The sequence below is a fragment of the Phalangium opilio genome, unplaced genomic scaffold (assembly GCF_054372755.1).
Source record: "Phalangium opilio isolate 3A_F unplaced genomic scaffold, DU_Popi_V2 ptg000043l_1, whole genome shotgun sequence".
Lineage (NCBI taxonomy): Eukaryota > Metazoa > Arthropoda > Arachnida > Opiliones > Phalangiidae > Phalangium > Phalangium opilio.
In genome coordinates this window covers 3,342,172-3,364,750 of record NW_028324167.1, presented here as the reverse complement: position 1 = coordinate 3,364,750, position 22,579 = coordinate 3,342,172, and the positions used below count along the sequence as shown (strand labels likewise).

The 22,579-nt window shown below is 36.4% G+C and overlaps 1 protein-coding gene across 1 annotated transcript; it reads right to left on the bottom strand.

Annotated features, from left to right (window-relative positions):
• Positions 1-14,963: 14,963 nt before the first annotated feature.
• Positions 14,964-17,452, bottom strand: LOC149677681 (uncharacterized). Its single transcript, XM_089837365.1, has 8 exons — positions 17,223-17,452; positions 16,922-17,158; positions 16,759-16,852; positions 16,319-16,510; positions 15,933-16,259; positions 15,671-15,806; positions 15,364-15,440; positions 14,964-15,236 (listed from the first exon to the last, which is right to left on the bottom strand). The coding sequence occupies exons 1-8, from the start codon at positions 17,450-17,452 to the stop codon at positions 14,964-14,966; spliced, it is 1,566 nt and encodes a 521-aa protein (XP_089693491.1).
• Positions 17,453-22,579: the final 5,127 nt, after the last annotated feature.

Genomic DNA, 22,579 nt, shown 5'->3' with positions numbered 1-22,579 from the left:
TCATACATCGTCTTTGCTAAAACCTCATTGGTTATATTTACATGTTGGGCTTCGAAAACCATGGTGACAATATTTTCCTAATACCTTCAGAGAATATTATATCTTAGTCATTGAGAAAATGACTTATAATGATAATTTTGCAAGTTGAATATTATATTTTAATCATTGAGAAAATGACTCATAATGTTAATTTTGCAAGTTGAATATTATATCTTAATCATTGAGAAAATGACTTATAATGTTAATTTTGCAAGTTGAGAGGGTATGCAATATTGCACGTTTCACTCATGAATGGTCCAAGAAGCCTACGAAAATCTATGCAACTTTGGTTTTGTTCTATCAGTGGTGGTCCCGACTCGGACACATTTTCAACTATTTCGGTTTTTAATGTACATTGATCTTTTGCAAAATATTTCAATGTTATAAAAAATTAAGAGGGTATGCAATATTGCACGTCGCAGAAATTGCATTGCAATTCATATAATAACTTTTAGGATGCAAACTTGTAACCGTTTGCTCTCGTTGATACTTACCCAGCATTTGACAACAACATTCTCGGATATGTCTAATTTCTTGATAGCAACTTGTTGTACAAATCCACAAACAAATTTTTTATACGCGTCGAGACTTTTAAAATTTTTTAATTGAATAAAAGTGAATGGCGAAACACCAGAAATTAAATAATTATATATATCTGGATATGAGATTGGTGGAAGATGTTCAAAATTGGTAGTTGGCCCTTGGCTATTCTCGACAATTTTCTTTAATCTTGCCCATTAATATGGGCAATTTTATCTAAATAACGGTTTTTTTATATCGGGAGTCAACAAATCAAAATAATTTGTACTAAAAACCTTTCCTGACGGTTTTATTTTATCCTTATCCATGACTCTCCTCTGCTAAAATTACTTTGAAAAACTACCATAATGGCGGGATAGTAAACAAACCAAAGTCGTACCTAGGTGGTGGTCTTATTTCGATTACGTTCCACCATTCTAACCCCCTTTTTACCCCTTAGTGCCAAGACCCATTTACTCGATTCGACGTAGTTTGCCCGAACTGAATTTTTTCTTTTTCATGAAATTACCTGGAAAGTGACTTTGACGGAGTTTAGAGAGGCCGAAGACTCATGGTTGTTTCATGGTGCGCGTATTAGACTGCCGCGTATCATTGAATCCCTGGAATATGCATTGAGTTTTGTTATTGAACTCCAAAAAATACCTCGAAATTTTAAAAATTTTAGCGAGGCAATTTGATTTCAGTGGGAAACAACAGTTCTTCGGTTTACGAAAAATGCAAAATTGGGCGATAAATTTGTGTTTAAAAGACAATGGTTCAATTGAAGAATTGACTTGATTATACCTCAATAATATCCTGAAAAAATATCCCTTTTGACATTCCCAGACTTCTTGTAGATGTGACATTAAAAGTTTGGGTGTTTCCTTTAAGTCATGATGTAAAATAGATACACGTTTCAAGTAAAGGGAGAACGAAAAGGTCTGACACATTTTGATAATAAGAGAAAGATTTTATATTTATAAACAATTTAATATTTGAAAAAAAAGCTTTTTATAATATTAGCAAAAAAAATTTATCATTGAAAAAAATTGCATAAAAATTAAATAAATATTTAAAATAAAAACAATTAAAATATTCAAATCTAAATGGCACTCCTGTAAGGAAATGATTTAAAATTAGAATCATGACGTGCGGGAAATTCTGTAACTTTTTAGCTAGTTATTACAGATGTTAACACACGATGTTATAGCAGCGAGAGATATACAGGGTGTTTTTGTAAAGTCTGACCAAATTTAGTTAGCGTGTTCTTGGAGTCACTCCGAGTGAAAAATTCCAAAGAACCATGTACCTAAATTACGCCATTTCAGAGTTATGAGCTTTCAAAGTAGCCCCAAAATCAACAAAATTGTGAAACTCGTATTATGGCTTGCTCATCTTGTTTTCGATAAAACGATCAATTGCATAAGCAATAAACAAATTTTTATACCACAGACTCGTCTTTCGTTCTCTTGTAGCAAGCCCGAGTGGCCGTACCGACATCCTCTACCACGGCTGATACCACGACCTCGGGGTGGCACGATACCACGGCTTTGGGGCCTTCCAGGTGGAGGGATCGGCCCAAGGCCTTCCAGGTCGTCGACCGATCGCCACCCAACAGCCGGTTTCGATACAGCTGTTCAACAAAAAAAAACCGTAGACCTTAAGCAAGTGAATTCTTTGACGATGCTAATGATGTTTATTTCCCAATCCTTTCAAGAGCCGGGAGTGGATTTTTTCAAAGGCTCCAACAAACTGGTTTTTAATATATCCGAAGTTAGGATAAACAATGCATTTTCTTTTATTAACTTTAAACCAGTTGCAAATGTACTTATGCACGATTAACTCGAACACTTTGGAGAAAACTGATGTTAGGGATATCGTCTATAGTTTTTGACATGTGTTTTATATCCTTTTGGAGAATGGGTATTAGAATGGAGGTTTTCCACTGTTCTGGAAATATCCCGCTGCAAAGTGATAGGTTGTAAATATGTTGCAGGATAGTCGCGAAGACTTCCGAGCAGCCCTTAATTATGTATCCAGGGATTGTATCGAACCCAGCAGACTTCTTCGTGGGGAGTTTCTTTATCGCCTCCAGGACATACCTATCTGTCAGGCCTATAGGTTTGTAAAAGGTAGGCTATTCCCCTTGCACTTCCAGTCATCCGTTGCCAATTCTATGCCGTATTAACTCTAATTTGCACGCCTCGTTCACCTAGTGATACTAGTAAGTCCCGAAACTCTCTTCCATTTTCTTTGTTGTCAGTGATAGTTCTTTGTTTTCTGAAGTGATTATAAGTTTACTATTATCAGCTGGTTTTTTTCGCTCATTGACGTAATTCTAAAGCTTTTCTGGTTTGTTCCTTAGGACCTTCACGATTTCAGCTCCAAATGTCTGCCTATCCACTTTTAGTAGCTGCTGAGTTATGGTTCTTAATTCTCTATACTTTTTCTAGGTCCGCAGGTGATGTGGAACGCTTATATTTCTTATAAAAATAGTGTTTTCTCTTTAATACGTCTTTTAGGTCTTTTGAGAACCAGTTCGGATATTTGCAAGAGCGTTTTCCGTATTTGGGTATCGTTGCATCTAAGGCATTTATCACTCCCCTCTGAAGCATCTCAACGCCCGTGTTCGGATTTGTTGTATTCAACAGATTAGACCAGTCACTTTCACGAAGTAATTTGTTGAGTTCTTTATAGTTACCATGTTTAAAAAACTATTTCTTTCCTTCCTGTGCTTCCTCTTGTATTGTGCATTGTTATAGGAGTAAAGGTAAAGATATAACAAGAGGGCGGTGAAAAACGTCAGCTGGAACCAGAGAAGTTGAATTCAAGTTAATCTTCAGGTCACTACGGCTCGTGATGACTAAATCGAGGATATTCCCGCAACTGTTCACCTGTTCGTATTCTTGAGTTAATCTGAGTGCGCAGACAAATTCGAGATGTTCCTTTCGGTCTTACCGCGATGTTACAGTTTTCAAAGGTTGATAGTTGCTACTTTCCTTTGGTAAGTTTAAATTCCCCATCAAAATTATGTCGTTATGGTTGTTTTCTGGCTTTTCTCTAAGTTTGTTGAAATAAATCTCTTATTCGATGGCAGTGATTTGCGGTGCCAAATAGTGGTTCCCAATTAGAAATTTTTAGGCACAGTCGCCGCAATTAAAAACTTTCTCTCCCGCAAATTATAAATCTGATACAATTGATAAACAAAACTATCTTATATTGTTGTTTCAGTAAGTTTTTACTAGGTGTCATTTTTACATTCGCCACTTCTCATTTCTAACTCCTAAGTAGGGGGTTTTGAATCATTGGGAGGATTTTAAAGAGAAGGTGAAAAAATGAACATAGCTCGTCCAAATAAATGAAAGGGGCAGTGATGTTAACTGCGATTTTCTGAATACACGTTCGCCACGGAATCAATGCATTGATCCATATTCCTATACCCTACAATACCCTTTAATATTGCACACAAATGTATAAGTCAACAAGTGTGGAATGAAACTTCAAATCTTCCTTTGGTGAAGATATGGTCACGGGTGCGGAATTCTGTTCCACTATGGTTCACAAATGCAAGGGTGAAGAGAGACTTCAATCTAGATTAGTGAGCGATTCTTGACGTCAGTTTTAACTTAAGTCTGCACGAACGTTTGGTGGAAAACGGTGCATTTCGGAAAACACCAATTCTCTCAATATGTTGTCCCTTAAAAACCACTTGGTGGAAATAAAGGTTTACTGAAAAGGAGAATATACACATTCAAAGCAGCATGGGTCACATAATAGTGCCTACAATTGAGAAAATGAATGTGTTCATTGTATTAATTTATTTGGGGTTCGCCATAAACAGGATGACGAACCTTCCTCACTGAACACTTATATTTACAATGCGAAATTAGTATTATACAAAATTTCCACTAGTCCTAGTAGTATATCGATTACCGTAACGTTTTGGTGTTTTAAATTCCTGAAAACATTAAAAATACCCACAGTTTTCTTCATTTGAATATCTTAAATTTATTAGAGTTTTAGATGGATAGCGGAAAGTCTTCATTTTCTGCAAAGTACAATCTATGAAATATTGTACAGAGATTAGCTTGTGATTTTGCTAGTGGTTGGCCACCAAATATTTCGAGGATCTTTTTTAAGAAAACCGTAATTTACCCAGAACAATTAACTATGATCGCTGGCTTCGGGCTTCGGCTATTTAAATGGCATCCCGGCCCAAATTTTTATTGGTGCGCTATCACATAATAAAGTAGACATCATTTACGAAAGCCTATTTAAATCAGTAACACTATACAATTTGTGGGATACATGTACGGACATAAATATCGATTGCCAGTTATTCCGTACCGAAAAGGGCTTACTGCTATTTGGACGGAACTGGTAATTGGTATTATATATTCAAGTAACATGCTAATTTAAAATGGTTTTCAAAATAATTAGAATTCAAGAAGAAGTGTTGGGTCGAAAAGGAAATTTATTGCGAATTTTCGTCGAAGGGAATTTGTATTTACCACCAAAATATCTTATTTTTACATTACCTTCGTATAACATTAGTTCATAAGACATGTTCAATGGTTACTGAGAGCTTGTCGTGAAGTGACGGAGGTGAAACGTCATAGATTCTTGTAACGCAACGCCTGGTGAGTCTCTTTCAAGGCTTAGTGCAGACTAAATAGGAAGATGGACTTCAAAACCGCGTTCAGTCAATTTTTGCGTCGTTCTCAAACTAGCTCTCAGTAAGTCTCTAGCATTACGAAGTATAGTTAGCGTCATACTTATGGAAAATATCTTATAATCTTATCATATAATTTCATGTACAGTAATGCTTGCGATAATAGTTTTAACCAAATTGTAATTATCGTGGTTGCCCGTTTCTACCACAAGAACCCGTAGCACACCCTAAAAACGGTAAAACGAACGGTTGAGTTTTTTAAATGTGTTGAACGTCAAGAATACAAGAAATTAAATTCCTTCATCAATTTGAAAACTCAACTAGCTGATTACAACAAAGAGATTATAAAGAAGGGGAGTAGTGTAGTTTGAAAGTGTACCTCTAAGCTTCCGGTGTGCAAGCGAATCCTTCTCTGCCCTCTTATTGGTTGAAATGCCGTAAACCGGATATTAGAAAAATATATGAAGTGAATAAAACAGAAAAGCGAGAACTCCAATATGCCTTGCTTAACTTCCCCTTTTTATACCCTCTTTGGTTACACGTAAAAGTAACTTCCTTCTATAGAGCACTGGTCCAATGCACTGTAAAAGTTACCTACGTTGTCTAGTAAGAGCCTGGCTTAATCTACAGAGTGAGCACGAATAAGACATACTTTTCTGACTATTTCTCCCTCCCTATGCGCCGATTTGGCATGTGGTACCGATTTTGAAAGAGGACTGACGGATAATTTTATCACTCCGACTCTCCTTCCTATTCGTACCCCCGATCTGCACACTTAGGAGGAGTTAATAAATTTCTTCAATGTTTATAGATTGCATGATAATGATATTTTTAAACAAAAAGGTCTATTAGGAGGGTTTGGTCACCTCCAGTGGTGAACTTGGAGTTGTCGCACATTGACAGTGCTGACGAAAAATAGTTTTCGTAGTTCTTTGAAAAGTCATAATCTGAATATTGAGGTCTTGGCCATTAAGTGGATTTCTGATTTTATGGGTAATATTTTGCTTTTTTACACAATATCACTCAAAATGCACCAGAATTACTGTTTTTCTTAAATATACGGTACATTTTTTACGAGTGGAATAGCTTTATTGGAGATCGCATAGAATTCTCAAACCATTTCGTCTGTTTGAAGTGTTATGAAATAGAATGAATGTTTCTCCATATTTTTATTTAGTCATTCAGATACAATTAAAGTTCTCATTGATCCTAAAATAACTTGGCATGAACATGAGGATTTAATGAACTTGGTTGAGCAGTCCGCTAATGTCGAAGTCGTAGAAAAAGGGAAAGCAAATGCTGTTGAAATAATTAGAAATAATTTTGTCGAATTAGAAGTAAACGAGGAAGATGTTTTCAAAGTCGTGAATAAAAAAACTAATTTTAAAATGTTGTAGATATGCTTATTTTCAACTCGAAAAAGCGGTGAGGCGTTTTATTAATGCTATTAGAGAACCAAACACCAGAGGGAACGGACCGCCAATCGGAGCTTTTTTACTCACGCCCGTGTATATTTATTTAATGTAATACTCTATAAAACAGTTAACCCTGATATGAATTCGCGTATTTAATATCTAGGAGCAATGACTACCAATTTTTCATAAGTCATAATCAGAATTGGACAACGAAAGCTCGATTTTATTGATATTTGGCGCGAATAATGGATTTATCGTTTTTCTTAATATTTCAGAGCAGTATGCCTCAGAGGTAAAACGCAGGAAAATTAAGCAAACAGTAAATTGCTTGAGGTGGACAATCGAATGAAAATTCCTTGCAACTTTTGACCTTATAAATCCTATGAAAAACATAAACATGAACAAAAATGGGCCAAGCCTCGCTCGTGCCCTCTCCGCCGTAAAACGTTCTGAGATCCCATGTAGAGCCAAGTCTGCCTTTTGCTCTCATTCAATCGCCAAATGAACAATTATGTTATAAATTAAGTCCTTTTCCTAATTAATAACCAATATTCTTTGACTCTATCATTATTATACACCTTTTTTCGTATCAAAAATATCGTGACTTGGCAATCGCAAAGGAAGTCGAGGGGATTTTCACTAAATCGTTTATGGTCGAGGGGATATGTACAAGTTTATAAGGCGAGTTATGCATAACCTTATGTACACGTTTATAAGGTAATTACCTGCGTTTGCCAAATCACGATATTTTTGATATGAACAAAGATGTATAATAATGATAAAGTCGAAGAATATTGGTTATTGATTAGAAAAAGGATATAATTTATAACATAATTGTTCAATTGACGATTGAATGAGAACAAAAGGCAGACTTGGCTCTACATGGGATCTCAGAACGTTTTACGGCGGAGAGGGCTTGGCCCATTTTTGTACATGTTTATGTTTTTCATAGGATCTCACTTCTTTTTGTAGACCCTCTCGTTATACTTTGGTAGTTATATTAAAACAAGACCCTCTCGTGGTACTTCGTTTGCCAATATAATCGCTAACGTTTATCCATATTTACGCTGAATTACCCCGTTCGACCCGCAGAGAATATGCAATAACGATTATACGCGATATCCTAATATAAGAATGTAGCATCAGTTACGACACATCTAGTTTTAAAATAAAGAACTGAAGAACAATTTTATAAAAATTTCCGGATATTTTAATTTTTCTGTCCTTTATAAAATAAATGAAAACTATGTCATGAATTTTAAGTTTCTATCTCCCCTAGACGTACCTTAGAATTTTGATGATTGGTGAGTAGGTGAGTGAGTGACAAAATAAGGTAATTTTTCACCTGCGATACTTCGAAAAGTATATAGGGTAGGAACTTGAAATTTGGAAACTATAGCTAGGATTGACAGTCCTCAAGGCAACCAAAATTTCAGACTTTTACCTGTACCCATCACGAAGTTACAGTGGGCTTAAAAGTGCCACGAGTTGCTTCGAGAAAAGGATGTCAGTGCTCGACTTGGATGGGAGCACGGCAGTGCTCCCAGATATCGATGCGTCATAATATTTCTTTCAGCAAATAAACTGCAGATCACCTATTTAGCTTGCGATAGTTTTCTGGGATAGTGTTTTACCTCTTCGAATGAAGATGACGTCACGGAAAGGTCTTGCAAGGTGTGTCACCGCGCTAGCAGTTGTTAAAATAATACCAATTTTCAATTAGATTTATTTAATTATTTAAGAAAAACAGAGGTTTTTTCTGTTTTTACAACTTGTTACTATTGTATGGTGATGATTAGACATAACCGAAATGTTTTGGTTTCGCGCGTCAAAACCTAATAGATTTACACAAGTTTTAAAGCCTTTTCAGTTCTAAGTCTATATCTTATTTTAGACCAAATCAACCCAAAAGACGAAAAAACTCTTTTGAGTGATGCAGAACTTGACAGCAGAAATTAAAACTCCAAATAACCTAATAGGCTATCTCCTTTTTTCTTCAATATCTTCCACCACTTGGCAGTTTAAATGGTTTGGATCACATTGTCGTTCATTAGTGACTTTGGAATAACGTCCTTAATTTGAAACGCCAAAACAGCAGGAAGATATTCTTTTTGTTTCAATCCATTCTTCAGCTTAATTTTTTATCCTTGGTTAAATGACTTCATCTGTACTTTGAACACATTATGTTAGTCAAAAGGTGATAAGGTGTCATAGCTTAGATCTTTTTTCAAAATGTTTCTTATAAGGGCTCGAGTCCTAATTAGTAAGGCATTGAAGCCAGATTTCAACAGAATCGGAAATGGTGGTTCCATTAGCCAGGAGTTTATCCAGTGCAACTGCTACTTAAAAATAATTTTTTTCTGTAAAATGACTACTTCTTTATACATCATTGCATTGACCAAAATTTGGCGATTTGATTATCAAAAGACTCTTCACTTTCCATTCTAAAAGAAACGTAGTTGGAAACGAAGGTACTTAAACAATCTGGATAAGAGTTCCACCGCGTGTCCTTAGGATTTTTAGGCATAGCCTCCTTCTTTTCTCGTAGCCAGCCATGAGCTAAGCGAAAGTTTCTAAATAACTTTTGTACTTCCACTTAACGTTTTGGCACAGTTATTGGTGTTGTGTCGTTTTCTACCAGGTTCATAAGATGAGCTGAACATGGACGAAATAATACTGAAGGACGGATGGCAGAGGAAGAAAGTTGAAAAATACTTGCTAATTCGCATTCTAGCGGCTGATAGAAGCAAATCGGACATTGGGGGAATCAACGTTCTGAAGAGGTACTGGGAAACCGGGGGAACGACATTAGCCACGTGATGAAAAAGTCGGTAGTGATTGGTTCATGGTTCAACGGATTCATGCCTTCTCTAAATTTTGAAAAACTGAAATAGGAATTTAAATAGGGTTGGCGTGTTGTCGTAATAAAACGAAAATGGCGTGCCTCTCAGTTTCAGGTAAGTTTTCATTGCCCAAGGGTTAGTTAATTTTATTATTTTAAACATGAATTTGTTTTTAAAGAAAAGTTTTCTTTGTTGTCCAAGTCTTATCGCTTTAAAAAATTATTGATCTTGACCGTAGGTTTGTATTCAATATCCCCATTCGACAACCATGAAGATATTTCGGTATTTTATATTACATATATGAAATTACTAGCTGTTACCCGCGGCGTCGCTCGCGTGTAATAAGAACTACAATCAAAATGATACAAAGAATGGGTAGATTTAACTGATGACTAATATTTTTGTAGCACCCTAGAAGCGAAGGCACTCAGCGTTGCCCGTTAGCCCGTCGAGACATTTTTTATTACTTTTCATGCGGACATTATTCCATAAAGATGGGTTTTTAAGTTTTTGGCCGCCATTTAAAAAGATGGCAACAAATCGAACACGAAAAATCATTCAGCCCGTCTATAGGTTGCCATAGTACTAAATATCAGTGAAATCGGTTGAAACGCGCGGACTTTGTTGCATAGAGAAGAGTTTTTACATTTATGGGCGCCATTTTTTAAGATGGCGGTGGATTGGAAATATCTTTCTTAGTACGCGCGTACTACTTATGAGTAACGTTACGGCAAAGTTTCAGCCTTCTAGGGCAAGCGGTTTGGGCTGGGCGTTGATTATCAGTCAGTCTGTCAGTCAGTCAGGACTTTGATTTATATAGATAAAGATAACATTTGGGAAAGGCCAAAGTGTGGTTTCCAGTGTAGTACATCATGATCATTAACAAACTTAGCCGAGATGTGTTTGTGATGCATAAAAAGTGGTCTCGCCAGATCGGCACGTCCGTCTACAATGAACCATTATTATGGCTATTGAACAGTTGACGCAAACGAGTTCTTTGAATGTTCTCTAAATCATTATCTTCAACCAAGAATGGTTCTACTGCACTGTGATCCACGTCTCATTATCTAATTAGTGACGCGCGATACGGAAATAATGAGACTACAAAGTTCTCAACTAATGACCCCGAATATGATTAGTTGCGAGATCAAAACGTTTAGTGTAGCTTTCAACTGAGCACACTATTCAACCTTCCACGAAGAATGGGTCTGTGTGACCGACACAAAATATTTCGGTTTAAAGCGTCGTGAAATGTCAAGGTCAAATTGTTAAGGGTTATTGAACTTATTGTAGACGCATTTCGTTGCGTAGTACAAGCTTTATCTACCGACACAGCTAACTGACTATTACTGTTAACAGCAGCACGTTATGATGAAAAGGCGAAACGGGGTGAGACCATGAAGGAGAACTCCTTTAACAAGTGTATGGGGAGAGAACTTGCAAAATCTACGCAGGAGTAGACCGGTTCCACAGTTCATGATCAAAATTTCCCTCTTGGTGTTAACTGCAACGCCACCCCACTTTCATGATGCTAAATGCTGTGCTTCCACCCAACGTCAGCGTTTACAGCGCTATCAATGTTTGCCGAATCGTTCGTCCAGCTTGAAGCAGCTCGTTGTGGTCATGGGCTTGTTCTGCTTCAAGTTCGTCATCGGTGTCATTGGTATTTGGTTGCGGATTTAATGCAACTGGTGCAGCTAAAAACAAAAACCTTATATTAAAACTGGTTCTAATCAAATGGAGTCAAGAAAGCTGTTGTAACTAATTTAAATTAGTACACACCCTTTACTGACCATGGGGTTAACAGTTAGATTACAGGATGATGCGTAATCTGAGAGAAAAACGGCACGCTTAATGTATCAAAGCTCAGGTCGGATAGGACGCCAAAAAGGGGGAGGAATCGACGGACTCAACACAGATGTAGCAATTACCATTGAATCCTACTCTTTCTTCCCCATTTTTGGCGACCCATCCAACCTGAGCTGTGGCACATTAAGCGTGCCGGTTTCTCTCAGATTACGCATACTTCCCCCATCATCCTAATTATAATGATGTACATATATACATGCACATGAATAAATTTAACATTCAACATATATAACTATAATTTACCTTGCTCCCTTGGCATTGGCTCATCCAAACAGAAGTTGTGTAAGATGCAGCAAGCATAAATTATGTCAGTGGCCTTTCTAGAGTTATAGCAAAGGGCACCTCCTGACATTTCAAGGCATCGGAAACGCATCTTCAAAATGCCATTGACGCGTTCAATAACATTCCGACCTAAATGTTAATAACAATTAATTGACTAAGTTAATACAGCAACACTAGCTTTGATTATGTCAGGTATGAACGTGACCAATAGTTTAAAATATTTTTGAAAATATCACAAGTGACAACTATCACTTAAATAGTTAATGTCAGTCAATAGCTATCACTTGCGTTATTGGTCAGAATGGTCTATGTTATTTATCTATCAAAAATTCAAAATGCAATTACCTGACATATGACGCTGATTATAGCGTTGTTCATTTGGTGTTTCAGGGTGGAGAATGGGTGTCATTAGGAATGGCTGTAACGGGTAACCACTATCGCCCAAAAGATACCCTTGTGGCATTGTTCCAGCCTTAAAACGCCCAAAAGATACCCTTGTGGCATTGTTCCAGCCTTAAAACGCCCAAATATGTCGCTGAAACGCCATATAAATGAGTCATGCGAGTAGTGAGAAAAGGGGGGTCCTAACCCAAGAACCACCATGTTAAACCTATGGAGTTTTTCACAGTACCACCATGTTATTTCCCATAGGGAACCCGTACTAAGTATTTTCTATGGCTAATAAAAAGCGTCCCCGTTTTTTTATGACGTAAAGATCGGGGGGGGGTGTTAGTGGTAAAATGGACACGTTTGATTTCCTGACCTATAAAGACTAAAATGGGTTATTGTTTAAAGTATTAGAGGAGGAGGGGATGTGATTTAAAAAGGAAAAACCCCTCCGGGAATACAATATGGTTATGAGAATCTATTGTAAGGTTTTTTACGACGTAAAGATCAGAGGGTGGTGTGTTAGTGGTAAAAAAAAATTAGTCGAATATGTCGTGTCTGGACAGTTCGGTTTCCTGACCTATAAAAACTAAAATGTGGATTATTTTTCAAAGTATTAGAGGAAGAGGGGATGCGATTTAAAAAGAAAAAAACCCCTCTGGGAATACAAGACATAAGAAAATTTATCTCACGATTATGTATAAATACCATCCTTCTCCAGAAAAGACCCGCACTTCAAGTTTCAGTCATCATCATGAATTTCATCTTTCCGGATTGTAATCGGGAGTTTAGTTATAAGAAAACGTTAAACAGACATACACGCGAAGCTCATCAAAGAAACAAATTAACTTGTAAAGTTTGCGGCGCGACATTTTCCCGCTGTTACAGATTAGAAAAACATTTAACCATTCATAAACGATTAAAATAACTGAGAAATAATTACCCCGATCGAGGGAAGGATGATGTGGACCCATCTAGCAAAACTAATCAACCAAGTACTTCACGTGATAATTTGAATCAACCTAGTACTTCACTTACTAACACATCGAGTGAAAGGAATTTAAATCAATCAGGAGTTAATGACTTAGAGTCGAATGAAGTTCCGATTTTACGTAACGCTCTAGTAACGACACGGATAGAGGCGAATGAAAATGAAGTTGATATTTTAACGTTTACTACACAGTAAAAAAAGAGCATTCCAAATTGAATGTTTCAACGTTCAATACCTTGCCACTGTGGTGGTACGCATTAGCAATCAAATATGAACGCATGAAGTGGTATTCAATTGTACACGTTTACGAAACGTTCATATTTGAATACTAACATTGATATTCAAAATTTCACGCTAATGACGCATTCAGATGAGGTCATTTTGCCTTACAAATATGATTGCATTTGCATTGAAACGAGAGCGTTTTGGCGTTCAAACGAGAACGATTTTGACGTTCATGCGGGAACGATTTTGACGTTCATGCGGGAACGATTATGACGTTCATGCGGGAACGATTTTGACGTTCATGCGGGAACGATTTTGACGTTCATGCGGGAACGATTTTGACGTTCATGCGGGAACGATTTTGACGTTCATGCGGGAACGATTTTGACGTTCATGCGGGAACGATTTTGACGTTCATGCGAGAACGATTTTGACGTTCATGCGAGAACGATTTTGACGTTCATGCGGGAACGATTTTGACGTTCATGCGGGAACGATTTTGACGTTCATGCGGGAACGATTTTGACGTTCATGCGAGAACGATTTTGACGTTCATGCGAGAACGATTTTGACGTTCATGCGAGAACGATTTTGACGTTCATGCGAGAACGATTTTGACGTTCATGCGGGAACGATTTTGACGTTCATGCGGGAACGATTTTGACGTTCATGCGGGAACGATTTTGACGTTCATGCGAGAACGATTTTGACGTTCATGCGAGAACGATTTAGACGTTCATGCGAGAACGATTTTGACGTTCATGCGAGAACGATTTTGACGTTCATGCGGGAACGATTTTGACGTTCATGCGGGAACGATTTTGACGTTCATGCGAGAACGATTTTGACGTTCATGCGAGAACGATTTTGACGTTCATGCGAGAACGATTTTGACGTTCATGCGAGAACGATTTTGACGTTCATGCGAGAACGATTTTGACGTTCATGCGAGAACGATTTTGACGTTCATGCGAGAACGATTTTGACGTTCATGCGAGAACGATTTTGACGTTCATGCGAGAACGATTTTGACGTTCATGCGAGAACGATTTTGACGTTCAAGCGAGAACGATTTTGACGTTCAAGCGAGAACGATTTTGACGTTCATACCTTACCATTTTTGCGTTATAATAGGATTGGATTAACAGTCAAACGAGAGCATTTTTAGCGTTCAAACGTGGGCGATTTTGGCGTTCAAACGAGAACGATTTCAATATTCAAACCTAACCGTTTATGCGCTCTAATGGGATTGGATTAACATTCAAACGAGAGCTTTTTTAGCTTTCAAACGTAAGCGATTTTGGCGTTTAAACGAGATCGACTTCAATATTCATATTTTATTGCTTTTGCGTTATAACGGGATTGAATTAACATTAAAATGAGAGCGTTGTTTGCGTTCAAACGAGAACGATTTCGGCGTTAAAACTAAACCGTTTTTGCGTTATAATAAGATTGGATTAACATTCAAACTAGGCCTAACGAAAACCATTTTGGCGTTCATACGTGACTGGTTCTGTGTTAAAGTAGGCTTGGATTAACATGCAAACGAGAGTTCTTATTGGTTTAAATATGATCGGATTAGCATTCAAATGATAGTGTTTCGGGATTTAAATAGTATTGGATATTGGCATTCAAACGAGTTTTATTCTAATAGCAAATAATAGGATAGTATAGGCATAAGAGTACATTTTCTTAACCAATTTCATTTATTACGATCAAAATTACCCTTTCAACTTATTGTACACGTTCAAAACTGGAGCAGTCACTTCCTTGTTTTCAATGCGAAATACAATTATTCCATTGTTTTTTTTTTTTAAAGATTTAGCGAATAGCAATTGCATTGCGTAATAGGCGCTAAATAATGACGTGACTGCCATTTTTAAACTTCCCACTTCAAATGTGATTCCATTAACTTTCACTTCATATGTTGAAATAAAAATGGCCTCTGCTTGCTCTTCAGAAAATACGCTGGTCGGAGTATTTACAACTGCTTCCTGAAAAAATGAAATTTAATTTCTTTTTATTATATATTAGGTGCATGAATTATTCAAAATAAATCAATGGTTCAAATTTCATAATTTGTGTAACATCTGCACTGAAAAATTATTAACATTGACTAACTTTAAATGCAATCCATGATACTAAACTTTCGTTAAATATGCAGGGAAGAAGCAGCAAAGCTGCATCAAGCTCTCGCTCTGAAACAAATATTATTAGTATTGCAGTTCTATTATTCATATGTTCCGTTCAACCATTTTAAAGAAACCCTTATCATTGGTATCTCTCAAACTAAATAGGAGTACTATGGTATAGACACTTAAAAAGAGTGTATTCAGTATTATGCGGTGTAAAGCCAAAACTAATTTTGAAGAAAGAATATGTAGAGCACCCTCCAAGTTAAATCGTGTATAAATTACGAAAAGGTTACCTTCAAATACATCAGCCGCCAAAACATCTCTACTCTCTTCTAGTACCTTGAGTAATATTTTTACATTTTTTTCCTTGCTCCTTTGAGATGGGCCAAGGGTTTGAAGTGGTGAACCATCAGCTTTTCCGCTAATGGTCTAATATTGTGAAGCCTGTTCATTTCCTTCACAAGCTAGAAAAATAGGCTTGTTACGTATAATTTTAAGAGCAAATTAAGGTTCATATAGAAGTGAATCAAGTCTTTTGAAGCTATTTCAGGGCACATTTTTGTTCTGACCAGGAGGGGCTAACAAAGACCATGCACTAAAAATGCCATAGACCAACGAAGGCGATGGGAGAACATATATTTGTTTAAAAGTTTCATTCGCTATTGGTTCTCGAAATACCTCATTTTTCTGGCATAAAAGAGGAAACTCTTTAATTAATTCTTCAGACTCGTGCTTGAAAGCAAATTCTTGCCGATAAAAAGCTGTTCTGAACATCTTCTCTTCCAAAATATTTTGGTCCGGTTTCGATTTTTCCAACTCTTTATTTAATGCCTCAATGTGGCTTTTAATGGAATATATGTCCTCTGCGATTCCAGCAACAGCCTAGAAAAACGATATAAAAAGTTAAAACAAATGAAAGGTAACAATTCCCAATACCTCACCATTGGTGTGGCGAGCTGTGATTTTGGTTTGACTGATAATTTTCTTTTCATGACACTAGTTTCGTCCGTTTCTTCAACAGCTCTAGGTCTTTTAGACTTAAATCTTCCAGCCATAGCTGCAATGTCTGGCACATGTTTGTTTTTTAGGCGTTCATGGCGGAACTTATTCTCTAACGCAGTTTTCCATGTTCCCTGTGTAGATAAAATATTCACACTAAATTGACAAACATCAATTGTCGGGCTATTTTCACCTGTACTAACATTACCAAAATTGAATTAAATATTCCTTAACAATTATTTATTACTGAGTTTGGGAAAGAATACTTTAAAACATATAGGGTAGTAATTAGGTAATCAGCTTAGTAGTCCTACTAAATCCTAATAGCTAAACACATTCTTGGAGAAATAATGAGCAATATAAAAAATGTGTAAAATCATACATAGCCAAGAGAACCAACAAGCCTATCCTTTAGAAATGGATGTTTTGTAATTAACTGCCGACAAATTTCGTTGTACTCTCGACTACTTGGGTACCTTGGAACAATAAAACCAGTATTAATTTGGAAGTTTAACAATATATATATTTTTATATTTTAATTTTGCCAAACAAATCTGTTTGCATCTTGAAATAAAACATTGATAATAAGAGAAGAGTTTGATGTTTGGAATACCCTTGAATCTTTCTTTGAAATGAGATCCAATATAGTAGGAGGTAGAGTTGGGATTCGGTAGAAGGTTGGCAATTTTCTAATGAATAAATTTGGCAAATCTTCAGACACTTCACCGGATGTCCCTGGAACCACAACTTCGATTGCCTCATTGTTTTTTTCAGATTGATTGCTATTTTGTGAACTCAAATTATTTTCAAGTTTACAAAAAAAACCCAAATTTTCAATTTTCTTACACTTCATTTCCTTCTTCAATTATCAAATTAATTTTTGATTTATTTTCCGGGAGGCTTTCTCCAACATCCAAATCGACCCAATCTTCGAAATCGCTATCAAACACTTGCAAAGTTTTGATTTTGCAAGAAAATAGCTTTTCTAAACTTTCGATCAAGTCTTGCATGGTAATTGCTTCACAACTAAATTTTCTTTTCTTCTCCTTGCAAGTGACGTGATAGAGAAGAGCCATCGATCTGAGCGTAGAAAGTTGAACGTTTAATTTTTATTACAGAGTTTGTGATTTAAGATGATCAAGTCATCTCCGTTGAGAGAATAACACTGCAGTGGGTTGCTGTCAAGTTCTTCGCCAGGGTGAATAGTGTGCCAAGTTTCGCGTATTTCGTTAACGACAAAAGCATTATGGTGCCTTAAATACTTTGAACAGTAAAGAACTCTACCACAAATGTGCCATTTCTCATTAATTTCAACAATGAAGTAAATTTTCAAGAATGTGGGAAATAGTTCGCCAGATTGTGATACAACGTAAATGTAGCCCTCCTTGTAAGTTACAGAAAATTTACGTAATATTGATACAATTTGGCCAATTTCGGCTTCGCAATTAAAATGATTTCTTAACGTTTTCCTTAACCCTTCTGGAAGTTGACTGAAGGGCAATTTTGTTTGTTTCACATAATCCCCTGTTTCCAATCCCAAATTTCCACTTTGCTCCCAGCACTGAAGATACTGGTGCCTTTTCGTAACCGTTGAACATATATTTCTGCAGCTTCGAGAAATGCTCGCGATACCTTTAAAATACTGGTGCTTCCCTTCAAAACGCATACACCACAAGCGTATTAAAGGTCCGTACTGCCCGAGTAATCTTGGGTAATGTATTAAGTAATGCATTTTTGGTATAAAGCGAGCAGTAGGTATTTCTTTGAGCATAGTGTAAAATTGTATTACCAATTCATAGAGATAAGGAAGCCAATTTTTATCTATAACTAGTGCAGTTATAATGTCTCCTATTTCTATTAACACTAGAAGTATATCCCAATAAGCATCATTAGCTGGTATATAAGATCCAAAAAGTAAAGGGAAGAAATATAAGAGGCATTTCTTTTGCGCAGCTGTGCCTACAAGATTTCCCCTACAATTCAAGACCTTTTTGTAATTGGGACACATTTGTTTTTACTGTGTAGATCACCATATTTAAAGTGTTCTATTTTGTAATTTATTTCTTCAAGAGAGATTAATTCACTATCTACCATATAATTTAAAAGTAGGTTAAGAATATTTGGAACTACACCCTCGTAGAAATCATGCATAATGTCGGGTGGTAGCGATTCTGTCACTTTAAAATGTGGTAAAACTGAAAATGCACAAGGGCCCTTAACTCCATAAATTGAAGAGTTGTCTGGATTTTCCAAAATCGCATTAAGATGATACGAGTGAATCTCCTCGGTTCTTAAAATCATGTTATTTTCCTCAAAGCATTCCGATATGTTTTCTTTCTTCATCATACAAAAACGACAGATTCTGCCCTTTGCAAATGATTGTGAAAATCCCCCAAGAAAGTGGCTAGAAAGGTTGTCGCCAGAAATTGAAGCCACTGCTCCTTTTATTACTCTACCATTTATCTCAAACCCAGTCGACTGTAGCAATTCTAAATCATCTAAAAGTGGTTTTAAAATTTTTGAAAGTCCATACTCTTTTACGAGCGGATATCTAACAGCTAAAGACAGCTTAATACAACTAAGTTTGCTCCGGAAAAAGGTACCTAAATTTCCTATTATAAAGTAAATAAGGATTACTTTGTATTTCCCTTTTTTTGCACCTAATGGATTCTTGAATTCTACCTCGTCCATATAAAAGTGAAGTCTAAGCATTGATAAATCGTTTTTAAATAGATCATGATTCTTACAAATTTCTCCATCATCAAAATCGACTAGATACTGAAAGTCATTGTTTATTTTTTCCTTAAAAATCTCCGACCACACGTCCGCGTGAGAAAGAAAATGCTTTAAAACTGGAATCAAGGGAACATAACTTAATGTTTTTTTAAATACTTTGTTATTAACTCTTTTCGAGCCCAGTATATAGTCTATTTGTTCTATTAGGTTTAGATTATCCTTGCAATATTTTTCCAATAAGTAAGTACTTTTGATAACTCCTAATATAGACTGTGCAGTTTGTCTAGCTTTTTCTATTTCTTGATTCGGAAGGTTAAAGTTTAGGCAAAACGTAAAGCAGTCCTCTAATAATTCCGAGAAACTTTTTGCTACGCTTGAAGTGACCACTAAAGGTAGTTTATGCTTCTCCCGGAATTCCAGCATCATAAGAGCTGCTTTTCTCTCTAAAACCTCTAAATTTTCTTCAGGGTCTTTCTCATTTAAGACTATGGCATCATTGTTTTGATTTAAAAATGAACTTTCATCATTTTTGAAATCATTCCCATCATCATTGTTTAAATTTACTTGGGTAATCAAATTTTTCCCCATATGCATTCTGTATGCATGACTTTTAAGAGACACGTAACTATTGAACATTTTTAAGCAAGCAGTAAAACAGCATTTGAATTGTCGATTTGGCTCGTGAGAGTGAAGCAGTCTTGTGTGTTTTAGCCAATCCAAAGGTGTGAAACGCTTCAGTCCACATATAGTACACACAAAGAATGTCATGGCCTACATAAAATGATTGGTTTCATTGGTGTACTAGAGAAAAATTTCAAGTTCCCTCCATATTAATCATAGTTTAAGGGATGAATGATATGGTCATTTCCTCTTTTACCAAACCTAACACTACTCTTCTTGTTTTGTTTTTGTATTTTGGTTTATGTAACCAAAATCTAACATCCCAAAACATTTCACAAAACCCTTTTTCCGAGGCCTTTTTCCTAAAATGACACTATACATATTTTATAAAAAGAATTAAGATAAATTCATATTTACTTGAATGTAAGTACTTAAATTTTAATTACATAAGAGATTTCTCTCAATATGATTTGAATACCTGCTAATAATAATTGTATAAAATATACCCCAAAATTTACATTTTTGTTGTATAATAATATATAAATATATAAGGCTTTTCCTATCCCGAGATTAAATAGAAAGTGAAGTGATGAGACAACTAATTTTTACTTGAGAGCATTCAGACATTAATTAAACCTACAACGTCCTAGTTGATTTTTGTGTTCGACAGCATTAGGCGTAAAATAGCCTTCTACAAATTCAACTTTCTTAAAGTGGTGAAACAAGTTATTTCGACTTTTGGGGCTTCCATAGCACAATTTGGACAAAACTATTTGGTATTTAACCAGCGCTGCCGCTGTAGAAGGGCGTTAACTGCCGTTAAGTCTATTCCCTATTACATAATTAAGATTTTATGAGCTAGATGCCGTTGCTTTTCCTCTCCGCTAATTTGGTATGTAATTGAATAATTTGATTTCAACCGGTATAAGGTCCAAAATTTTAAACCTACTACTATTTGTTAATTTTCTAAATTCGCACCGATATATGTCCTTAAAAACCGAAAAAAATGATATTCGACGAATAGTGAAAAAGATAATGTTTGCACGGCCCTAGAATGGGGTTTCATCTAACTGTTCAAAGTCTTTGCAAACAGATATGAACTAGACAAAAATTATTTACTAAGCGTATAATCTTAACATGGTCACCATAATATATACAAGCTATACGTGGAAACTGCTCGAGCTCCTAAAAGAATCTCTTATTTTTCATCCCTCCAAAATTGACAAAAAACAATCGTTTTATGTATTAGAAATTCGGGCAATTTTCTTTTCATAATTAAATAATACTATTATTACCAATTTAATGAAATTTTGATCAAAAAACGTTCTTACCAATTCTGGATACAGGCGAGAGATACAGGCAAGAATGGCGACTTTGGCGACAATTCTCTCAAAAAAAATACTGCAAGAATGGCAAGATTTGCGACCTTTCCCACAAAAAAAGCCCGCAAGACTGGTGAAATTTTAATTCTTTCCAACAAAGAAATGCTGCGCCAATGGCTAGGCTAGCGATCTTTTACACAAAAAATGCTCCACAGGAAGTTGAAGCCCTATTCTGAAGCGTTCGTTCAAGTTAACGATGAAAAATTAAATTTTGGTGAAAAAAATTAGATTTTTTAAAATAATTGATGTTTCATAAAAATGCCTAAAAAACTGAATTTTTTAATACGCGTTACTTTTAAATAAATACCTCCGACCAATTGCGTAACGCCCTGCCTTTTTACTAACAAAATTCTCGTGGTAAGGTACGTTCCGTGTCGAATCAAATTTATCACGAGATTTGATAAAATTTGGGCGCGACGTGACAATCGTGGCCCGAGGCATGGAGCGTGCCACGATAATTTTGCTGATAAAAAGGTAGGGCGTTACACGATTGGTCGGAGGTCTTTATTTATAATTATCCATAAAATTTCAAACTAATTGTAGTTTTAAAATCCTTCGGTGCTATTTCCTGGATGTTTCACTATGCAGACTGATCTTATAATTAGTAGAAGAATCGATAAAAATCACTTGATTTTCTTCTTCACCCTCCCTTTAATTAATATTATGTAACTTCAGTCTTAATTTTAATTGCGTTGAGAAAGTGACGTGCACTCTAAGAGAGGGAAGTGTTCAAAAACGTGTTAAAAGGGTGTAATATAAGAAAACACCCAAAAGATAGTTTTTACCTCTCCGAGTGACGTATGTCACGGAGAGGTATTACACCAGCCGTGTCTGTGTGTCTGTGTGTCTGTGTGTCTGTCAGACCCCACGTGACCGCGTTCGCAGTTTGCGTATTGGAGCAAACAAATACCCGATTTCCGGAACGCGTTCGCGGTTCACGGAAATTTGGCCATTCATCCACCAACACAAGTCTTTACTAACTGGCTTCTAAGGACCACAATCTGCTAGTCTTTGTCCATCCCACATGGACACTAGTCTGTACTTGCTAGCTTCTAAGCACCACCATCTTCTGTTCTTCGTCAATTTCACCTTGACACCAGCTTCTATGCACCACCATCTTCTGTTCTTCGTCAATTCCACATGGATAAAAAGCTTCAATGCACCACCATCTTCAGGTCTTTTGTCCATTCCACATGGACGCCAGTCAGTACATTCTGGCTTCTTTTCCTCCGTCATCGTTTGGTTCCAAGATATACGCGGCGATCGGCTAGGGTTACGAGAAACGTCTAGCCTCCCAATGGCAGGGCTTCCACCATCGGTTCACGCAAATGCGTTTTTATCTATTATTTGGTTTTAAGATATACGCGGCGATCGGCTAGGGTTACGAGAATCGTCTAGCCTCCCAATGGCAGGGCTTCCACCAAAGGTTCACGCGAATGCGTTTTTATCTATTATTATAATGGA